The following is an 18,742-nucleotide window of genomic DNA, read 5'->3' on the forward strand; positions in this document are numbered from 1 at the left end:
AAGTGGATTTGCAGTGTGTACACTGCCACTGTTTCTTCACCTACAGTTGCTTTTTCACGAAAAAACTTGGCAGTGTAGAGAAGGCCTAAGGAACAATGATGGTTAACCAGTATCCACCATCATGTTTCCTGCTGGTGTCTATTAAGGTTTCCCACACCACAATGTGCAATAATTATTGAGTCAGGGAGCACCATAAAATATGGAATTCTGATTAGTAGGGTCATGTCATCATAATTCATTTATCTAAAAAATGAAAATTTCATTTTTCAGTGTGTGAGGAGTGACCAATCTGCTTCACCCATAAGAACAGCCTCCAGTAGTGCATGTAGTGTCTCAGATTAATATTGTGTTTCCATACAGGTGTTTGTACTGTGACCATCACCCTGGGCACATACAGGAAGTCAGTGGAACATACGGTACATGCAGGAGACACCATCTGCCTCAGTGTTGGACACCTTCTCCCCTACTCCATGTCAGATTCCAACACAACCGACTTCACCAACCCCTCCACCTTCATCCTGCTGGGCATTCCTGGCCTGGAGGCGGCCCATGTCTGGATCTCCATCCCCTTCTGCACCATGTACATCATAGCCATCTTGGGGAACTTCACCATCCTGTTCATCGTGAAGAGGGAGCCGAGCCTCCATGTTCCCATGTACTATTTCCTCTGCATGCTGGCTGTCACTAACCTGGTCCTGTGCATGTCCACCCTGCCCAAAATGCTGAGCATTTTCTGGTTCAATTTCAGGGACATCGATTTCAGTTCCTGCCTCACCCAGATGTACTTCGTTCATTGCGTCTCAGTGATAGAGTCTGGCATCTTTGTGGCCATGGCTTTTGATCGCTATGTGGCCATCTGTGACCCCCTGAGACATTCCATCATCCTGACAAATCCCGTGGTGGCCAAGATCGGCCTGGCCATAGTGCTGCGTGGCAGCATGATCATACTGCCCTATCCCTTGCTGGCCAGGCAGTGGCCATATTGCAGAACCAACATCATCCCCCAGTCGTACTGCGCACATATAGCTGTGGTGAAGCTGGCCTGCGCTGACATCCGTGTCAATAGTTACTATGGCCTCTTTGTGCTTTTCTGTGTGTTGGGTCTGGATGCAATTTTTATTGCCATGACCTATGTCCAGATCCTCAGGGTCATCTTCAGCCTCCCCACAAAGGATGCCCGGTTCAAGGCTTTTGGGACCTGCGGCTCCCACCTCTTTGTCATTTTAGCCTTTTATATCCCAGGTCTCTTCTTCTCTCTCATGTACAGATTTGCCCAAGATGTGCCCCTGCATTTCCAAGTTCTCTTTCCCAACGTGTACCTCTTTATTCCCCCCATGCTAAACCCCATCATCTATGGGGTAAGGACCAAACAGATCCGGGACAGGCTGCTCCGGCTCTTTACTCATAAAGAGGCCTAAAGTTTTCTCCTGGTGCTCTGGCTCTGAGATTGAGTTTCCGTTCAGAGCTGGCTGGTGACATGGTGCTGGTCCCTCCTCCCTGAAACACTGACTGCACAGTCAAAAGGACATAAAATCCTTTCCTGGCCTTACTCTGCTGCGTCTGCATGACAAACGGAGGACTCAGTCTGGGTACAGCTCATTAACTCACTGGGTTGTCACCTTTCTAATTGCTGGTAACTGGACACCTGAGACCCTGTGCCCTGCCCCACCTATTCCCCAAGGCCTTGCCCCCTGCCCCACACCTTTCCACAAGGCCCCTCCCACTCTCCCACCGATTCCATCAAGGCCCCACTCCCTTCTCCACCTCTTTCTCCAGGTCCCGCCTCACTTCTGCCTCTTCCTCCAAAGCGCCACCCCTGTTGCTTGCTCCTCAGCTCCTCAGCCCCGGCATTTTCTGGATTATCTCCACCTCCCTCCACCCCTGCCCTCCAGCTGGGCTCCCTCTGCTCTGGGGCTGGGACGGGAGCTGCTGCAGCCTGACAAGGAGCCTGCAGTGAGGGCAGTGAGGACACAGTGCTGGGGCTGACAGACCAATGAGGAGCGGAGAGGGAAGCTAGGAAACCCTATAAGAGCAGCTGAGGGTTGGTAGCAGGGTTGTAAGGCAGGCGGGTGAGACTGTGCACCGTGCAGCTTGTGGGCCCTGAAGCTCAGCTACAGAATCCTGAGGGCAGAGACCCTTGTGTGGCTTGTTTCCTTAGCTTTCAGCTCCGCTTTGTTCGTCCCGGCGGGGGGCCTGTAGCAGGCAGAGCCCTGCAATGGGTTTGGGCTGGGAGCCCTTTGTTCTGAGCCAGGCCTTGGAGGCAGGGCAAGGGATCAGCTTTGAAGCTAGAGGGACAATAGGTGAGTGAGGTGATAGGATATGCCCCTGTGTTAGCTGGGAAGGCGGGATGCTGGCACTGGCCGGGGAGGCTGCGGTAGCTCACAGCAAAGGAGATAAATGGCACATTTTTTTTATCTGGCTATTTAAACACGTACATGGCACCGTATCTGGAATTGCAGGGCACTCGTTTCTCAAGGTGAAGCTGAGTCTAACATATGCTCTACATGACCATTTTGATCACTACACCTAGAAGCTCTTTAGCTTAAGCTGCTACCCAGCATCATCATACAATTGCAGAATCGTAGAATTATGAAAATTATTGTCATTGTGGCAGCCGGGTCCCTCCATAAGGCTTCTAGTTATATATGTTTGTAGTTATTCTAGTTATATATGTTTGTGTGTGTGCGTGTGTGTATATATATATACACACGCACACACACAAACATATATAACTAGAATATGTTTTATGCTACGTATGCCATGTAACATATCTATGTAAATGTTATGATTTACTGAATCTATTAATCCTATTTGTATGCATGTATCATTTTTGTATTCGAAGTTATGAATATTGGTCGTGTACTGGCTTGATTTCTAAATAACCTTAGTAGAGCATTTGGTCAGTTTCTGAAGAAAGGAATTTGCAAAGTTAAGTGTCCAATCAAGAAGCACTTAAGGAACAATGCATCTGGGAATGTTCCAATCCACATAAGAAGTCTTACTGGAGACATTCAAGATACCATGTGGGCAATGGCTTCTGCCTGTAAAAACTGTGAGTCATACATGGACATGTGACTTGCCCTGGTGACTCCAGAACTCCATCTTGGAGCTGAACTTTGCACAGGAGGGAGGAGGGGGTCTCCATCCACAAGAGAAAGTCTATTTAAGCCCAGGGAAGACCCCACCATTTTGTCTTCAGCTGGCTAAAGAGAGAGCCTCTCCAAAGATACTTGAAGGAAACTGGAACAAAGGAGGGTGACTGCAAGGGGTGGGAGGGATTGCTGGACCCAGGCTAAAAGGTCAGTTGTAAAATGGAGCATTCTGGAACTGGTGAGGATCTTATCTGTATTCAGTTTGATTAGACATAGATTTGCGCATTTTATTTTATTTTGCTTGGTGACTTACTTTGTTCTGTCTGTTACTACTTGAAACCACTTAAATCCTACTTTCTGTATTTAATAAAATGACTTTTTACTTATTAATTAACCCAGAGTCTGTATTAATACCTGTAATGGTTTCAAGTTACAGTGGAGGAGGTTTAGGTTGGATATTAGGAAACACTTTTTCACTAGGAGGGTGGTGAAGCACTAGAATGGGTTACCTAGGGAGGTGATGGAATCTCCTTCCTTAGAGGTTTTTAAGGGAATGCTTGACAAAGCCCTGGCTGGGATGATTTAGTTGGGGTTGGTCCTGCTTTGAGCAGGGGGTTGACTAGATGACCTCCTGAGGTCCCTTCCAACCCTGAGATTCTATGATTCTATGATAATTCTTGTAACTTGTTATGAATTAATGATATACATATATGGATAGAGAAATGACTTTCAGCAGATCATAACCATTACCTTGATACCTCACAAATCATGCTTTATATGCAAGATCAAAATCATATATAAATGAAGAATATGGGAGTTTCAAGACACTCCCCCAAGGTATAGAATGTCACAGTGACGTACTTTGTACAAGTGTTGTCACAATTGTATAACAGTGGTAGCAACAATGATATAAATGGACATGCTCAATCATGCAGCATCCCACCATGTTCTTGTCAAATGACGGTGCTACAGCTTCTAGCCTCCCAAGGAAGGGACACTGCCCTGGCTCTAGCAGGGCAAGCAGCTGGGACACTAGAGCCACTGGAGGGTGGGAAGAGCAGGTAAAAACCTGTTTTACCGCAGGGAGCCTGATCCTTGTTCAAAGATAGGAGGAAAAGGGTCTTTAAAAGTGAGAGGTGGATGTCTGTGAACTTGGCTGTTTCCTCCAAGCGTCGCCAGCTAGCCCCATTCACTTTGAACAACCTGGCTAGCCAGAGGGTCTTTTGTGAGTCCCTGTATTTTCTGGGACTAGCCCAAGGACAGAACTCCTGTGATGGGATCCCTGGGGTGCTAGTGGGCCTCTGGGGCTTCTGTCCCACCAACCTGGGGTATCCCTCTCACACTGTGATGTTGTGTCAAGCCACAAACCTCTGGCAGGTTCTGTGCTTACACAGCCATCCACAGGCAGGGACAAATACAATTGAGTTACATGTATAAACTCCCAGACACTCATAACTAATACTAGAGAGTATCAGGCCACTTCCCCCCAGATCCCCTGCCTTGCACCCCAGAACTACACAATCCTGCGCTGACCCAAAGCCTGGCTAGTGTTATGTAAAATATAAAATTTTATTACCTACAGAAGATAGCTTTGAAGTGATTAAAAGTAGCAGGCATAGCGATCAGAGTTGGTTACTTAAGAAACAAAAAATAAAAATAAAATATATATATTGTTAAAAAGTTTATTTGCACAAAGTGGAACAGCTCCAGCCAGAGAGACTGAGAGACCCATCCAACATAGCTATTTGCCTGATGCTCAAGGGACTCACGTGGGATGTGGGAGACCTGTGTTTAAGTTCCTGCTCCAAATCAGGTAGAATAGAGATTTTGGATCTGGGTCTCCCACATCTCTCTCGGGTCTAGAAGTCTAAATAATAAAATGGGTGAACTAGAGTGCCTCGTATTAAATGAGGATATTAATGTAATAGGCATCACAGAAACTTGGTGGAATGAGGATAATCAATTGGACACATTAATACCAGGGTTCAAAATACATTGGAAGGACAGAAAAGGTTGTGCTGGTGGGTGATTGGCATGGTGGGTGAGTGAAAAAGAAAGCGCAGAAACAAATTAAGTAAAAATTGGAAATGAACCAAACTGGACCATAGAATCTCTATGGATAGTAATTCTGTGACACAGTCACAGGCCTGATGCTCTGGGATTGCTCTGTGTAGCAGGGTGGACCCTGCTCCGGGGTTTTAAGGGGTTTAAACTGTGGCCTGACAGAGCTGGGCTGATTGGGAAAGTGGCTGCAGCTGGAGGCCATGCCCCAAACTGAAGCCCTGGGGCTTATAGGAGGCAGGGAAGCCGGAGCCCAGTCAGTCTCTCTCTGTTGCTAGAGGGAGATGGGCCTGGCTGCTTAGGCCTTGAGACTAGATACCTGAGTGAAGCAGGGCTGGGGGACAGGCTGAGGAGCTAGGGAAGCTCCAGCCTGGAAAGCCCCAGGCTGCGGCCTAGCAAAGGGCCAAAGGTACTGGGAGTTGCAGAGGGCAGCCCAGGGGTAGGACAAGCAGCAGGTCCAAACCCCTATTGCCTGTGATGAGTGGGCTGATACTGCAGTCTGCCCCAGGGTGTGGGGCTAGACCATGACTGTCAGTGGCCACTACTGAGGCAAAGTGGGGATAGTAGGGTGGGGGTTCCCCTGGGAGGGGGGAGACCCAATTATAGAAAGGGGCACCGGGTTCAGGGAGGGACACGGGGGCCTGCGAATAGGGGGATCGCCAGCCTGCCGAGGGCGCTCCAGGGCTGGACTGAGGGAACTTCCGAGTGGAACCAGCAGGAGGCGCCGCAGGGGTAAGTCGGCCCGTTTACACTCTGTATGAAACCAGCCAGGACTCTGGAGTAGCATGACTCCTCTCAGGGCAGGCTATCCAGGGAAAAAACCTCCTCGGCTAGGATCTTCCAGATCTGACCTCGGAGCATCCAGCAAGCCCGTTCACATCCTACATTCCCCCTTGATGGGTCCACCTGGATGGAACACCTGGGAAAACCAGAGGGCCTTGCAGCCCAACTTTGCAGTTACCCACGACTCTCAGCCAGCATAGTAAAATAGAAAGGTTTATTAGTTGACAGGAACACTGCGTAGAATAGAACTTGTTAGCACAGAACTCAGTAAGTTTCAGCAAAATCCGTATTGGGGGAACCCTGGATGGATGCCCTGGACTATGCCCCCCAATTCTCCCACAGCAGACTACCTAGGTAAAGCGCCAAACGTAAAATCCCTGCAAACTGCATGGAAAATTTTTAAAGATACCATAATATCGCCTGAAATTAATTGTATACCCCAAATTAAAAAAAATAAAACACAGCAACAGAACAAAGGAATGCCACAGTAGCTAAACAACCTAGTAAAAGAGGCAAAAAGGCATCCTTTAAATAGTGGAAGTTAAATTCTATTGAGGAAAATAGAAAGGAGCATAAACTCTGGCAAGTGAAGTGCAAACATATAATTAGGAAGGCCAAAATGGAATTTGAAGAACAGCTGGCCAAAGACTCAAAAAGTAATAGCAATAAAAAAAATGTAAGTACCCCAGAAGCAGGAAGCTGTTATACAGACAGTGCTGGACAATCGAGATGCTAAAGGAGCACTCAAAGACGATAAGGCCATTGCGGAGAAACTAAATTAATTCTTCACATCCATCTTCACAGCTGAGGATGTGAGGGAGATTCCCAAACCTGAGCCATTCTTTTTAGGTGACAAATCTGAGGAACTATCCCAGATTGAGTTGTCATTAGAGGAGGTTTTGGAACAAATTGATAAATTTCAGAAAGCCTTTGACAAGGTCCCTCACCAAAGGCTCTTAAGCAAAGTTGTCAAGGTTTACTCACCCACTCTGAACTTTAGGATACAGATGTGGGGACCTGAATGGACCCTTTTAAGCTTAATTCCTAGCTTAGATCTGGCCAGAATTTCTAGTGTCTGGCACACTCCCTGTCCCCCCAAAACCTTCCCCTCCCTGGGTTGCCTGGAGGCTTTTCCACCAAGTCCCCGGTGATACCGATCCAACCCCTTGGATCTTAACACAAGGAGAAATTAATCATTCCCCCCTCCTTTCCCCCCACCAACTGCTGGTGAGTCCAGACCCAGTTCCCTGGGATCTTAAAACAAGAAAGAAAAAATCAATCAGGTTCTTAAAAAGAAAGCTTTTAATTAAAGAAAGAAAGGTAAAAATTATCTCTGTAAAATCAGGATGGAAAATACTTTACAAGGTACTCAGATTCGTATGACCCAGAGGAACTCCCCCTCTAGCCTTAGGTTCAAAGTTACAGCAAACAGAGGTAAAATCCTCTCAGCAAAAAGGAACATTTACAGGTTGAGAAAACAAACATAAGACTAAGACACCTTGCCTGTGCTACTTACAAGTTTGGAACATGAGAGGCTGATTCAGAAAGATTTGGAGAGCCTGGATTGACGTCTGGTCCCTCTTAGACCCAAGAGCGAACAACCCCCAAAACAAAGAGCACAAAACAAAGACTTCCCTCCACACAGATTTGAAAGTATCTTGTCCACTTATTGGTCCTCTGGTCAGGTATCAGCCAGATTTACTGAGCTTCTTAACCCTTTACAGGTAAAAGAGACATTAACCCTTAACTATCTGTTTATGAGAAAAGTAAACTGTCATGGGATAAGAAGGAAGGTCATCTCATAGACTGGTTACTGGTTAAAAGAGAGGAAACAAAGGGTAGGAATAAATGGTCAGTTTTCAGAATGGAGAGAGGTAAATAGTGGTGTCTCTCAGGGGTCTGTACTGGGACCAGTCTTATTCAACATATTCATTAATAATCTGGAAAAAGGGGTAAACAGTGAGGTGGCAAATTGCAGATGATATAAAATTACTAAAGATAGTTAAGACCCAGGCAGTGTGTGAAGAGCTACAAAAGGATCTCTCAAAACTGGGTGGCTGGGCAACAAAATGGCAGATGAAATGTAATGTTGATAAATGCAAATTAATGTACAATGGAAAACATATTCTCAACTATACAGATAAAATGATGGGGTCTAAATTAGCTGTTATCACTCAAAAAAGAGATCTTGGAGTCCCTGGGGTTAGTCCTTTAAGTTACTTTCACCCCTGCATGGAGTGCAAATCCTCCCCCTTTCCTCCCGTACCAGTCCTTCCTGAACAGTTTGTACCCATTCATGACAGTGCTCCAGTCATGTGAACTGCCCCACCAAGTTTCTGTTATTCCAATTGCATCATAGTTCCTTGAACGTACCAGGACTTCCAGTTCTTCCTCCTTGTTTCCCAGCCTTCGTGCATTCCTATACATGCATGTGACGGGGTTAGGACTCACCACCCCAGCGCCTCCTGCTGGCACATCTGGGAATTAGCTCTGTCCTCTGTGGGGCGCCCTCTGCTGGTGGTGTCCTGTCTGTCATCTGCTCCCCTCTTGGTGTCTGGACCCATGTTGCTCCCTCTCGGCTGCTCATCCGGGTGTCCAGTGTTCGAGTGGTGAGCCAAGGGCTGGGATGCCTACGGAGACTGTATTTTTGCTTCTAGTTAACCAGTGCGGTGAGACAGAAGTTTACTTTTGTTACTGGCTTGGTATAATCTAATGATAGAATAACCACCAGTCTGGGTGAGTCTGCCCTATTTCTTAGCTCTTTGTCCTGAATTTGGCATCCTCTGCTTTGTCCCACTGAGACATAGTGTATTAAATCATGACTGGTGTTGTGAGAGTAGACTGAGATCTGGGATGAGCTGGCTGGTGACAGGGTGCTGGGCCCTCTTCTCTGAATCTCTTACCAGAGAGTGAGAAAGACTTGAAACTCTTTCCTGACCTCACTGTGCTGTGTCAGCAAGACAATCGGGGGAACTCGTCTGTGTACAATATAATGGGTTGCCACCTTTCTAATTGCTGCTAACTGGACCTCCAAAAACCTGCCCCTGGCCTCACCTCTTCTGCCAAGACTCCACCGCTGTTTTACCTCTTCTCCCCCAAGGAGCTGCCCGTGTCGCTTGCTCCTTTCTTCAGCTTCCAAGCACTGGAATGGGGGTTGGACTAGATTACCTCCTGAGGATGGATCTAGACTGTTCTCAGTGGTAGCAGATGACAGAAGAAGGAGCAATGGTCTCGAGTTGCAGTGGGGGAGGTTTAGGTTGGATATTAGGAAAAACTTTTTCACTAGTAGGGTGGTGATGAACTGGAATGGGTTACCTAGGGAGGTGGTGGAATCTCCTTCCTTAGAGGTTTTTAAGGTCACTCTTGACAAAGCCCTGGCTGGGATGATTTAGTTGGGAATTGTTCCTGCTTTGAGCAGGGGTTGGACTAGATGAACTCCTGAGGTCTCTTCCAACCCTGATATTTTATGATTCTATGATGCTATGATTCTAAAGACAGTTCATTTTCACAAACATGCCAGGAATAAATTCCTGAAAAACTGGAACCTAGATTGGGCTAGCCTCTGTCTACCTCTACCTCTAATTGGAGCCGTGTTACAGTCTTGGCCTTCACAACATTCTCTGGCCCACAGTTGCACAGGTTGACTGTGAAGAAATACTCTTTTTTACTTTTGTTTCAAAACTGCTGCCTATTAATTTCATTGAGTGGCCCCTAGTTCTTCTGTTATGTGAAGGAGTAAATAACATTTCCTTATTCATGTTTTCAAAACCGTTTGTGGTTTTACAGACCTCATATCTAACCTTCGTTATCTCTTTTCCAAGCTGAGAAGTCTCACAATTTCTAATCTCTCCTCATATGGACAGTGTTCCATACCCCTAATCATTTCTCTTGCCTTTCACTGTGTCTTTTCCAATGCCCCAGAAGAGGGATCAGAGAGAGGAAGTGTTGTTCAGCTCTTCAAAACCAGGTAGACTGGATGAGTCAGGAGAAGCTGGGGCAGGACAGAGGCACAAGGGTGGCAGAGGCGACTCTTGGGTTGCAGGGCTATGACTGCAGCAGAAAGACAGATTCCAGATGCAGGAAAAGCCATGAGTTGCAGGAGGGACAAAGTATGCTCCAGTGATGTGTGGACAATGTGATGTCTATTGGAAAACATAATCCCCACTATACATTGTCTGTTACAGCTGTCTCCCTGCTGCTTTCCTTTTTTGTTTTCCTCTCTGTGTGTCCGCCCCTCCCTGCCATGGGCTAACAAAAGTCATAGCCTGGCCCTGCTCATTGGAATGGCCTGTGCAGACTAACTGGAGCCATTGCTCTGCTCAGAGAGGGGGCTTTTGGCTCCTTTGTTTAGACCTGGGCTTGGTGTAGGGTGCTCTGTCCAGGTATGCAAGACCTAATATGGCCACATAGCTAAGTGTATGAGTAATTCCTGTGGCTTAGAACTAGCCCAGACATGTCTGTGCCACCTGAAGTCTCCTCTTCTCCCCTCTAAGAAGGAGAACCAATCAAAGTTACTTGCGGGAAACTGCCTAAGTTTGCCTTTATAACCAGACATTTTCTAATCAGACCTTAGAGAGGATTCCTACATTGCTGCCTGGTCTGATCAGCCAGGAGTTCTGGGGGGTCCTTTCTCCGCTCTCGTTTTTATTTGAGCGTACCCCCGTTTTTAAACTCCCCTCCCACGAAAAATGAATTTTGCCTGGAGATCTCCTGATTATTGTGAGTGAATTGAGTCCTCTCTGCGTCCTCTGATGCTGCTGCTGTTCCTGTCTCTGCCTTTGCTGCTGTCCTGGGGATTGGTAAGAACTCCCTCTTGCAACCCCCCCTCTGTCCTAGCTGCTGGTTCTGTTTCCCCAACAGACAGACCTAAGCTAACTCCTTGGTCTGTATCTGTAATCTGCTTCTAGCTTGCAGCTGCCCCACTGCTGCAGCCACCACTGGGCACACACCACTCTGCCCTCTGAAACTACCCTTAGCATAAGGTGCACCCATTAGGTTAGGTTTAGCCTTTAGTTTAAATAAATTGTAATTTCATTTTGCATAGCTGTGGTTAAGTTAGGTTTAGCATTATACTCTGTAAGTTAGGCTTAGAGAATTCTTGCATAGTGTTTTGTTACTTGCTAATTTGTGTAGTCTTGGTTAAGTTAGATCATAGATAAGATTTTGCTGTGTTCTGTATAATTGTGATTAAGTCTGTCGTCCCACTGTCAGCGCCCCCCCCCCCCCAGGCTGTCCCAGCCATTTACAGTCTGTTTGTTCTTTGTGTCTCCCTAAGTTTAAATCTCCCTCCACCTCATGCTCTCGCTCTTTTAATTCCTTCCCTCACGTGTTCTCCCCGCTCCTATTGCTGAAGTCTAGCATAAAACCCCATTGGTTACTTTTTCTCTCTGATACACCTCACGTTCTACATTTACACCACTGTGACACATTTTTTACCTAGAACTGTTTGCTACTTAACATATTTTATCCATAACTGTTAGTTGGTTATATGCTGCTGTGACACACCCTTTACATAGAAATCGCTAGCTACCTGTTACATTTATACTTCAGTGTTAATTGGTTACCCACTGTATTGTATCCTACTGGATTGTACCCCACTATTGAAACCCCCTATTCTGTTCACCAAAAGAAACCTCTCCCCTATTGTCTACCTTAACAAACCCCATACCCCTCACTATTGAATTTTCTCTGTTTTTGCATTTTCTTAATAAAGTTTATTTTGCACCCCACCAGTGCAGTAATTGTCCCCCAAGATCCCCTACCTGCTGGCAGGGACATACATATAAAATGATGGGGTCTAAATTAGCTGTTACCACTCAAGAAAGAGAGCTTGGAGTCATTATGGATAGTTCTCTTAAAACATCCACTCAGTGTGCACCAGGGAATCAATTAGAAAGGGAAAGATAATAAGACTGAAAATATCATATTCACTCTCTATAAATCCATGGTATGCTCACACCTAAAATACTGCCTGCGGATCTGGTCTTCCCATATCAAGAAGATATATTGGAATTGAAAAAGTAATGGAAAAGGGCAACCAGAATGATAAAGGGTATGGAACAGCTTCCATATGAGGAGATATTAATAACAATGGGTCTTTTCAACTTGAGACGAATAAAGGAGGGTATGAGAGAGGTCTAGAAAATCATGAATGGTGTGGAGAACATAAATAAGATAGTTTCAATTACTCTTTCTCATAATACAAAAAAAAGGGGTCACCCAATGAAATTAATGGGCAGTGTTTTATAAGAAACGAAAGGAAGTATTTCTTCACACAACACACAGTCAACCTGTGAAGCTCTTTGCCAGAGGATGTCATGAAGGCCAAGACTATTACAACTTTCTTTAAAAAAACTAGATGAATTCATGGGGGATAGGTCCATCAATGACTTTTAGCCAGGATGGGCAGGGATGATGTCCCTAGCCTCTGTTTGCTAGAAGATGGAAAAGGTTGATGGGGAATGGATCACTTGATAATTATCTGTTCTGTTCAGGCCCTCTGAAGCATCTGACATTGGCCACTGTTGGATGACAGGATACTGGGCTAGACGGACCTTTGGTCTAACCCAACATGGCCGTTCCTAAGTTCACTGACGAAGGAAATGGTGTGCAGATATTGTGCTGTGTTGTGTTTACCTGAATCTGTGTATCTCTTCGGCTGTCTAAAGTAGAGAAATTGTTTTAGCAACCTGTAAATAGGGTTCCAGGGGGCCCTATTCTGTGACTGCTCTATTAGGGAAAACTGCAAAGAACGGGGCAGACAATCCTCCAAATGGATGGTTATTCTAATACTTGGATTTACGAATGCAGGAGCAAAACAGGTTTCACAATGCCTTACTGCTTACAGAAGCCAAAACACAGGTCCCTTAAATCAACCAAGCCTTGGGTTTCCACCCAGACAGCCAGGTCAGGTATGATGATTAGTATTGAAAATCTTGTTTATCATATAATAAAGTTCTACCAATCCCAAAGGATTATACACAGCACCTCCCAGGTGAATGAATATTTCAGATAATACCCAAATACTCACTTAGAGACAATTCTTAAAAAGAGAGAGCATTGTTTCAAAGAGAATTATACATTGAGACATTATTAGAGTTTTTAAGTCAATTTCATTGTAGTGATGGCTGGCTTCAGAGTTCCACAGAGTTCTTTCCCAATTAGTCAAGAGATTATAGTCCAATGTTGAAATATTCATTTTCAAGTCAGTCTAAGGTATAACTGGAGACCAGAGTCTTGTGACTCAAGATCCCCTGATGATGTTTAAGCAGATCTGAGATTAAAAGGATCAGTTCCTGGGCAGTACAACAGTCCTTGGTTGAACAATAGGTTTTTGAAGTAACCACCTATTTCCTAAACATCACTGGTAATTAACTACCTGGATTAACATAAGGTTATTGTCCATGAAACAGTTTAAAGAGAGTTCACAAGAAACTTGAAAGAGACATATAGAAAATGATAGTATTGCACCCAAGTTCCAGCTAATAATATTTCCTTTTCATTTCTGAATTAATCGAACACAGCTCTAGACACGAATCATTTGGTTGCACTGTGAATCTCTAAGAAGCTGTCTGTAAATGTAGACTACTAGGGTCACTAACTTCTTCCAGTTCTTTAATAGTACAAGTCTACATTTCAAAGCTATGGCATATCTAACATGGAATGGTCCTAATTACCAGTTACATACTTTCCTAACCTGTCTCTAAAGGGTGAATCTGAGTCAATAGCCTGCAATTTGTTTAACTCTTCTTGGCCATGTGTCAAACTGTACGGGGAGACTTTGGCAAACCAGTAAAGTGTCTGAAACAACTATGGCTTATTGTTAAAGGCAGCCTAGTTAGCAAGCTGTTAAGAGCAAATCTCAGCTTGACCAAGGCAGGAGGAGAGGGGGGTTTAGGGTGCCACCGAAAAGGCAGCTTGACCCCTCATCCTCCCTGATAAGAATTATGTTGAAGTTGCTGATACATGAGTTTTAAAAGAGTAGGATGTGCCCCAGGAATGTCTATTGGGGTCTCAAGGCTGCAGGCTCTGGAAAGACCCACAACTGGTTAATCAATAATCAGAAGCAGCCTCTTGCTTGATCATTGAAATGCTCACTTAACAAGGTTTCTTTACGGGACATGTTATTCTATTACTAATGTATAAATAAGGGGACTCGTTTGGGAACTCTTTGGGACTGGTCTCTCCCTCTGGATGCATCTTGTGTTCCCCAGCGGCAGACGGGCTGCCGCTGTATCACTCGAGAGCCACACTCAGCTTTGGTAATTATCAAGGGTTGGGGGTGTTTTACTAATCTTGTTGCGGGCGTGTGTAAGTGCTTGAGACTAACTAAAGTTTAGCTTTAAGTGAAAGCACTCTTGTGTTGTCCTGTCTGTGCCAGCCATCGATTGGTCAGACAGCCGTGTCTCCCCTGATTTATTTCCTGACACCTCCTCGCACAGAGTAAAAGTTACCAACTGCTTTGTGTTGAAAGAACCCTGGGTAACAACACAACCCCTTTTGCAAGGCCTGGGGCTGTTTGGTTTAGTGATCATGTGACCCGAAAAGGAGAAACTGGAACCAGAGGAAGACATTGTAATGGAAGCTGCACTGTGAGGGTGGGCCTGGAAACCCAGAGCCAGAGGCAGGGCCTGAACAGTGCTGTGACTCAAAATCACAAAGGTCTTGTTTGTGGGCCACAAACACGCTCAGCTGGTGAGTGTCCATCTGCACGAACTTGAGTGGGGCTGTGACAGCAAAAATGGAGCTGCTACACAGATGTGGAAGGGGAGTGGGCCTGGCCAGGGAGGTGCCACAAGATATTTTCTTCACCCAAATGTGGCTTCTCTGCCGTCTATGTTTCCCCAAGTGCTCTTGTTCCAGTATTAATCCATCTGGTCTTCCATGAGGGAAATGTTCCTGGAACACACAGTGTCTGTTTCGGGTCAGGGAGAGAGTTTGTGTCTCCCTTGGAAAGTTCTCCCCCCAGAACTGCAGAGACAGGGAGTCCCTGTTCCAGTGGGTTTCATCCCGTCTCTCTCTCTCTCTCTCTCTCTCTCTCTCTCTCTCCTGGTGCATTTAGATCCAGCTCTCTCTTTCCTTTGAAACTAACCCCCCCACACACAAGTGTGTCTCCCTCTCTGTCACTTCTAAGTCCCTGGCCATTTCCAACTAGCAGCCTGCAGCTGTGGTAGCCTACAGTCTAATTTACTTGCATCCCTATATATCTTTTCTTATACATTTCTTATTTTCTAATGGGTTTGATTATTTGTTTTATTAATAAGTTTACATATTTATATTAGAGTACATTTCACCTGTAACACAAGGGACCTGCAGGCCACATCCTGTAAGCTGAGCTAAAGCAGGTAGCAGATATGAAAAGGTTTGGGGAAAAGTGCAGCCAGAACCTCCTTTTGAAGTGTTGGAGGAGTTGGAATAGGGGCTGAAGCTTGCGCATTGCAGATAGGTGTGCGCCAGGGCCTGCCTCAGGACACAAAATGGGCAGGCATCTAAAATGGGGGCAAACGTGCCATGTACATGCCCATGCTCATAGCTCCATGAAGGAGGCAAAAACCAATATCCCCAGTGGGCTGTGTGACCAGGGTGGAGTACTTTATGGCCCACCGGGGTTCGTCACCCTCTGAAGGTGGTACTAGATCCCACCACTTGGTATCAGGGCATCTGAGGAAGTGAAGCATTTGGAGCATGAGCATGTAAAGTTTTTTCCATGGTGGAATTCAGAAGTGAACCAGCTGCAGGGTGTTCAGTTGGCTCAGGTTACGAAAGTTAGGGACTCATGGGGTGGGGGACTCATGGGCAGGAGCCAATTCAAGAATTCCAGAGGTATTGGGGTGAGGGGTGAGTGGGGAGCACCCTATTTTAGGACCCGTTCAAGGAAAATCAGAGCAGTAGGCAATAAGGTGGCCCCAGCTCTTGGAGTATGTGCAGAGGAGTCTGAAGGGTGAAGAGCCCCAGGTGAGCTCTGAGATGAGAGACGCCATCATGGCCACTAAATGGTGGGCGAGAACTGGGCCAGTCAAATGCTGGAGTAGTGGGCCCGGGCAAGATGGAAACAAAATACATATATACAGTCCAACCAGGACTAGCGCAACCGATTGACATCCATCTGGACATAGGTAAAGGTTGAAAATAGAAAGGAGCATAAACATGGCCAAATGAAGTGCAAGAGTGTAATAAGTAAAGCCAAAGAGGAGTTTGAAGAACGGCTAGCCAAAAACACCAAAGGTAATAACAACATGTTTTTTTAAGTACATCAGAAGCAGGAAGCCTGCTAAACAACCAGTGGGGCCCCTTGACGATCAAGATACAAAAGGAGCGCTTAAAGATGATATAGTCATTGCGGAGAAACAAAATAGATTCATTGCTTTAGTCTTCACTGCTGAGGATGTCAGGGAGATTCCCAAACCTGAGCTGGCTTTTGTAGGTGACAAATCCGAGGAACTGTCACAGATTAAAGTGTCACTAGAGGAGGTTTTGGAATTAATTGATAAACTTAACATTAACAAGTCACCGGGACCAGATGGCATTCACCCAAGTGTTCTGAAAGTACTCCAATGTGAAATTGCAGAACTATTAACTATGGTTTGTAACCTGTCCTTTAAATCGACTTCGGTACCCAATGATTGGAAGATAGCTAATGTAATGCCAATATTTAAAAAGGGCTCTAGAGGTGATCCCGGCAATTACAGACCAGTAAGTCTAACGTCGGTACCGGGCAAATTAGTCGAAACAATAGTAAAGAATGAAATTGTCAGACACATAGAAAAACATAAACTGTTGAGCAAAAGTCAACATGGTTTCTGTAAAGGGAAATTGTGTCTTATTAATTTATTAGAGTTCTTTGAAGGGGTCAACAAACATGTGGACAAGGGGGATCCAGTGGACATAGTGTACTTAGATTCTCAGAAAGCCTTTGACAAGGTCCCTCACCAAAGGCTCTTACGTAAATAAATTAAGCTGTGATGGTATAAAAGGGAAGGTCCTTTCATGGATTGAGAACTGGTTAAAAGACAGGGAACAAAGGGTAGGAATAAAGGGTAAATTCTCAGAATGGAGAGAGGTAACCAGTGGTGTTCCCCAAGGGTCAGTCCTAGGACCAATCCTATTCAACTTATTCATAAATGATCTGGAGAAAGGGGTAAACAGTGAGGTGGCAAAGTTTGCAGATGATACTAAACTGCTCAAGGTAGTTCAGAAGAAAGCAGACTGACGAACTTCAAAAAGATCTCACAAAACAAAGTGATTGGGCAACCAAATGGCAAATGAAATATAATGTGGATAAATGTAAAGTAACGCACATTAAAAAAATAACTCCAACTATACATACATGATGATGGGAGCTAATTTAGCTACAAGAAGTCAGGAAAAAGATCTTGGAGTCATCGTGGATAGTTCTCTGAAGATGTCCACGCAGTGTGCAGAGGCGGTCAAAAAAGCAAACAGGATGTTAGGAATCTTTAAAAAGGGGATAGAGAATAAGATTGAGAATATATTATTTCCCTTATAAATCAATGGTACACCCACATCTCGAATACTGTGTACAGATGTGGTCTCCTCATCTCAAAAAAGGTATACTGGCACTAGAAAAGGTTTAGAAAAGGGCAACTAAAATGATTAGGGGTTTGGAACGGGTCCCGTATGAGGAGAGATTTAAGAGGCTAGGACTCTTCAGCTTGGAAAAGAGGATACTAAGGGGTGATATGATAGAGGTATATAAAATCATGAGTGATGTGGAGTGTAGCGGGGTGACAACCCACTCCAGCCTGGAAGGGGTTTGAAAAGCCCTGCAGAGGGCTGGGGCTGGGCATGGTAAAAGTTAAGCTGATTGGGGAAGTGGCTGCAGCTGGGGCCATTCCCCAAACTGAGCAACAGGGCCTTATAAGAATGCCAGGGAAACCAGGAGCAAGCACTCTCTCTCTGCCTGTAGAGGGAGAAGGTCCTGGCTGCGGGAAGCTAGAGACAAAGTACCTGAGTGAAGCAGGGCTGGGGACAGTCTGGGGAGCTCCAGCCTGGAAAGCCCCAGGCTGCGGCCTAGCAGAAGGCCAACAGCTACTGGAGGTTGCAGAGGGCAGCCCAGGGGTAGGCCAAGGCAGCAGGTCCAAACCCTCCTTGCCAGTGATGAATGGCAGATACTGCAGCCTGCCCCAGGGTGTGGGGGCTAGATGAAGACTGGCAATAGCCTAATACTGAGGCAAGGTGGGATAGAGGGTGGGGGTTCCCCTCGGGAGGGGAGACCCTGAGAGTAAGGGGTTACTGACAGGGGCAGGACCCCATGTAAAAGGGCACCGGGTCCAGGGAGAGACATGGGGGCCAAAGGACAGGCAGATTACCAGTCTGCAGAGGGTGCTCCTGGCTGGAAAAACCAGCAGGAGGCACCGCAGGGGTGAATCCGCTGTGCTACATGGAGAAAGTGGATAAGGAAAAGTTATTTACTTATTCCCATAATACAAGAACTAGGGGCCACCAAATGAAATTAATAGGCAGCAGGTTTAAAACAAATAAAAGGAAGTTCTTCTTCACGCAGTGCACAGTCAACTTGTGGAACTCCTTACCTGAGGAGGTTGTGAAGGCTAGGACTATAACAATGTTTAAAAGGGAACTGGATAAATTCATGGTGGCTAAGTCCATAAATGACTATTAGCCAGGATGGGTAAGATTGGTGTCCCTAGCCTCTGTTCGTCAGAGGATGGAGATGGATGGCAGTAGAGAGATCACTTGATCATTGCCTCTTAGGTTCACTCCCTCTGGGGCACCTGGCATTGGCCACTGTCGGTAGACAGATACTGGGCTAGATGGACCTTTGGTCT

General features: G+C 45.7%; 1 protein-coding gene across 1 annotated transcript; it reads left to right on the plus strand.

Annotated features, from left to right (window-relative positions):
- Positions 1 to 470: 470 nt before the first annotated feature.
- LOC123376980 (olfactory receptor 52M1-like) lies at positions 471 to 1,403 on the plus strand (the record flags this gene model as incomplete). Its single annotated transcript, XM_045029316.1, has 1 exon — positions 471 to 1,403. A coding segment is annotated over exon 1 (933 nt), but the record flags the coding sequence as incomplete, so codon positions are not given.
- Between the last annotated feature and the right edge of the window lie 17,339 nt (positions 1,404 to 18,742).

This window comes from Mauremys mutica, chromosome 1 (genome assembly GCF_020497125.1).
Source record: "Mauremys mutica isolate MM-2020 ecotype Southern chromosome 1, ASM2049712v1, whole genome shotgun sequence".
In the NCBI taxonomy this organism is placed as follows: Eukaryota; Metazoa; Chordata; order Testudines; family Geoemydidae; genus Mauremys; species Mauremys mutica.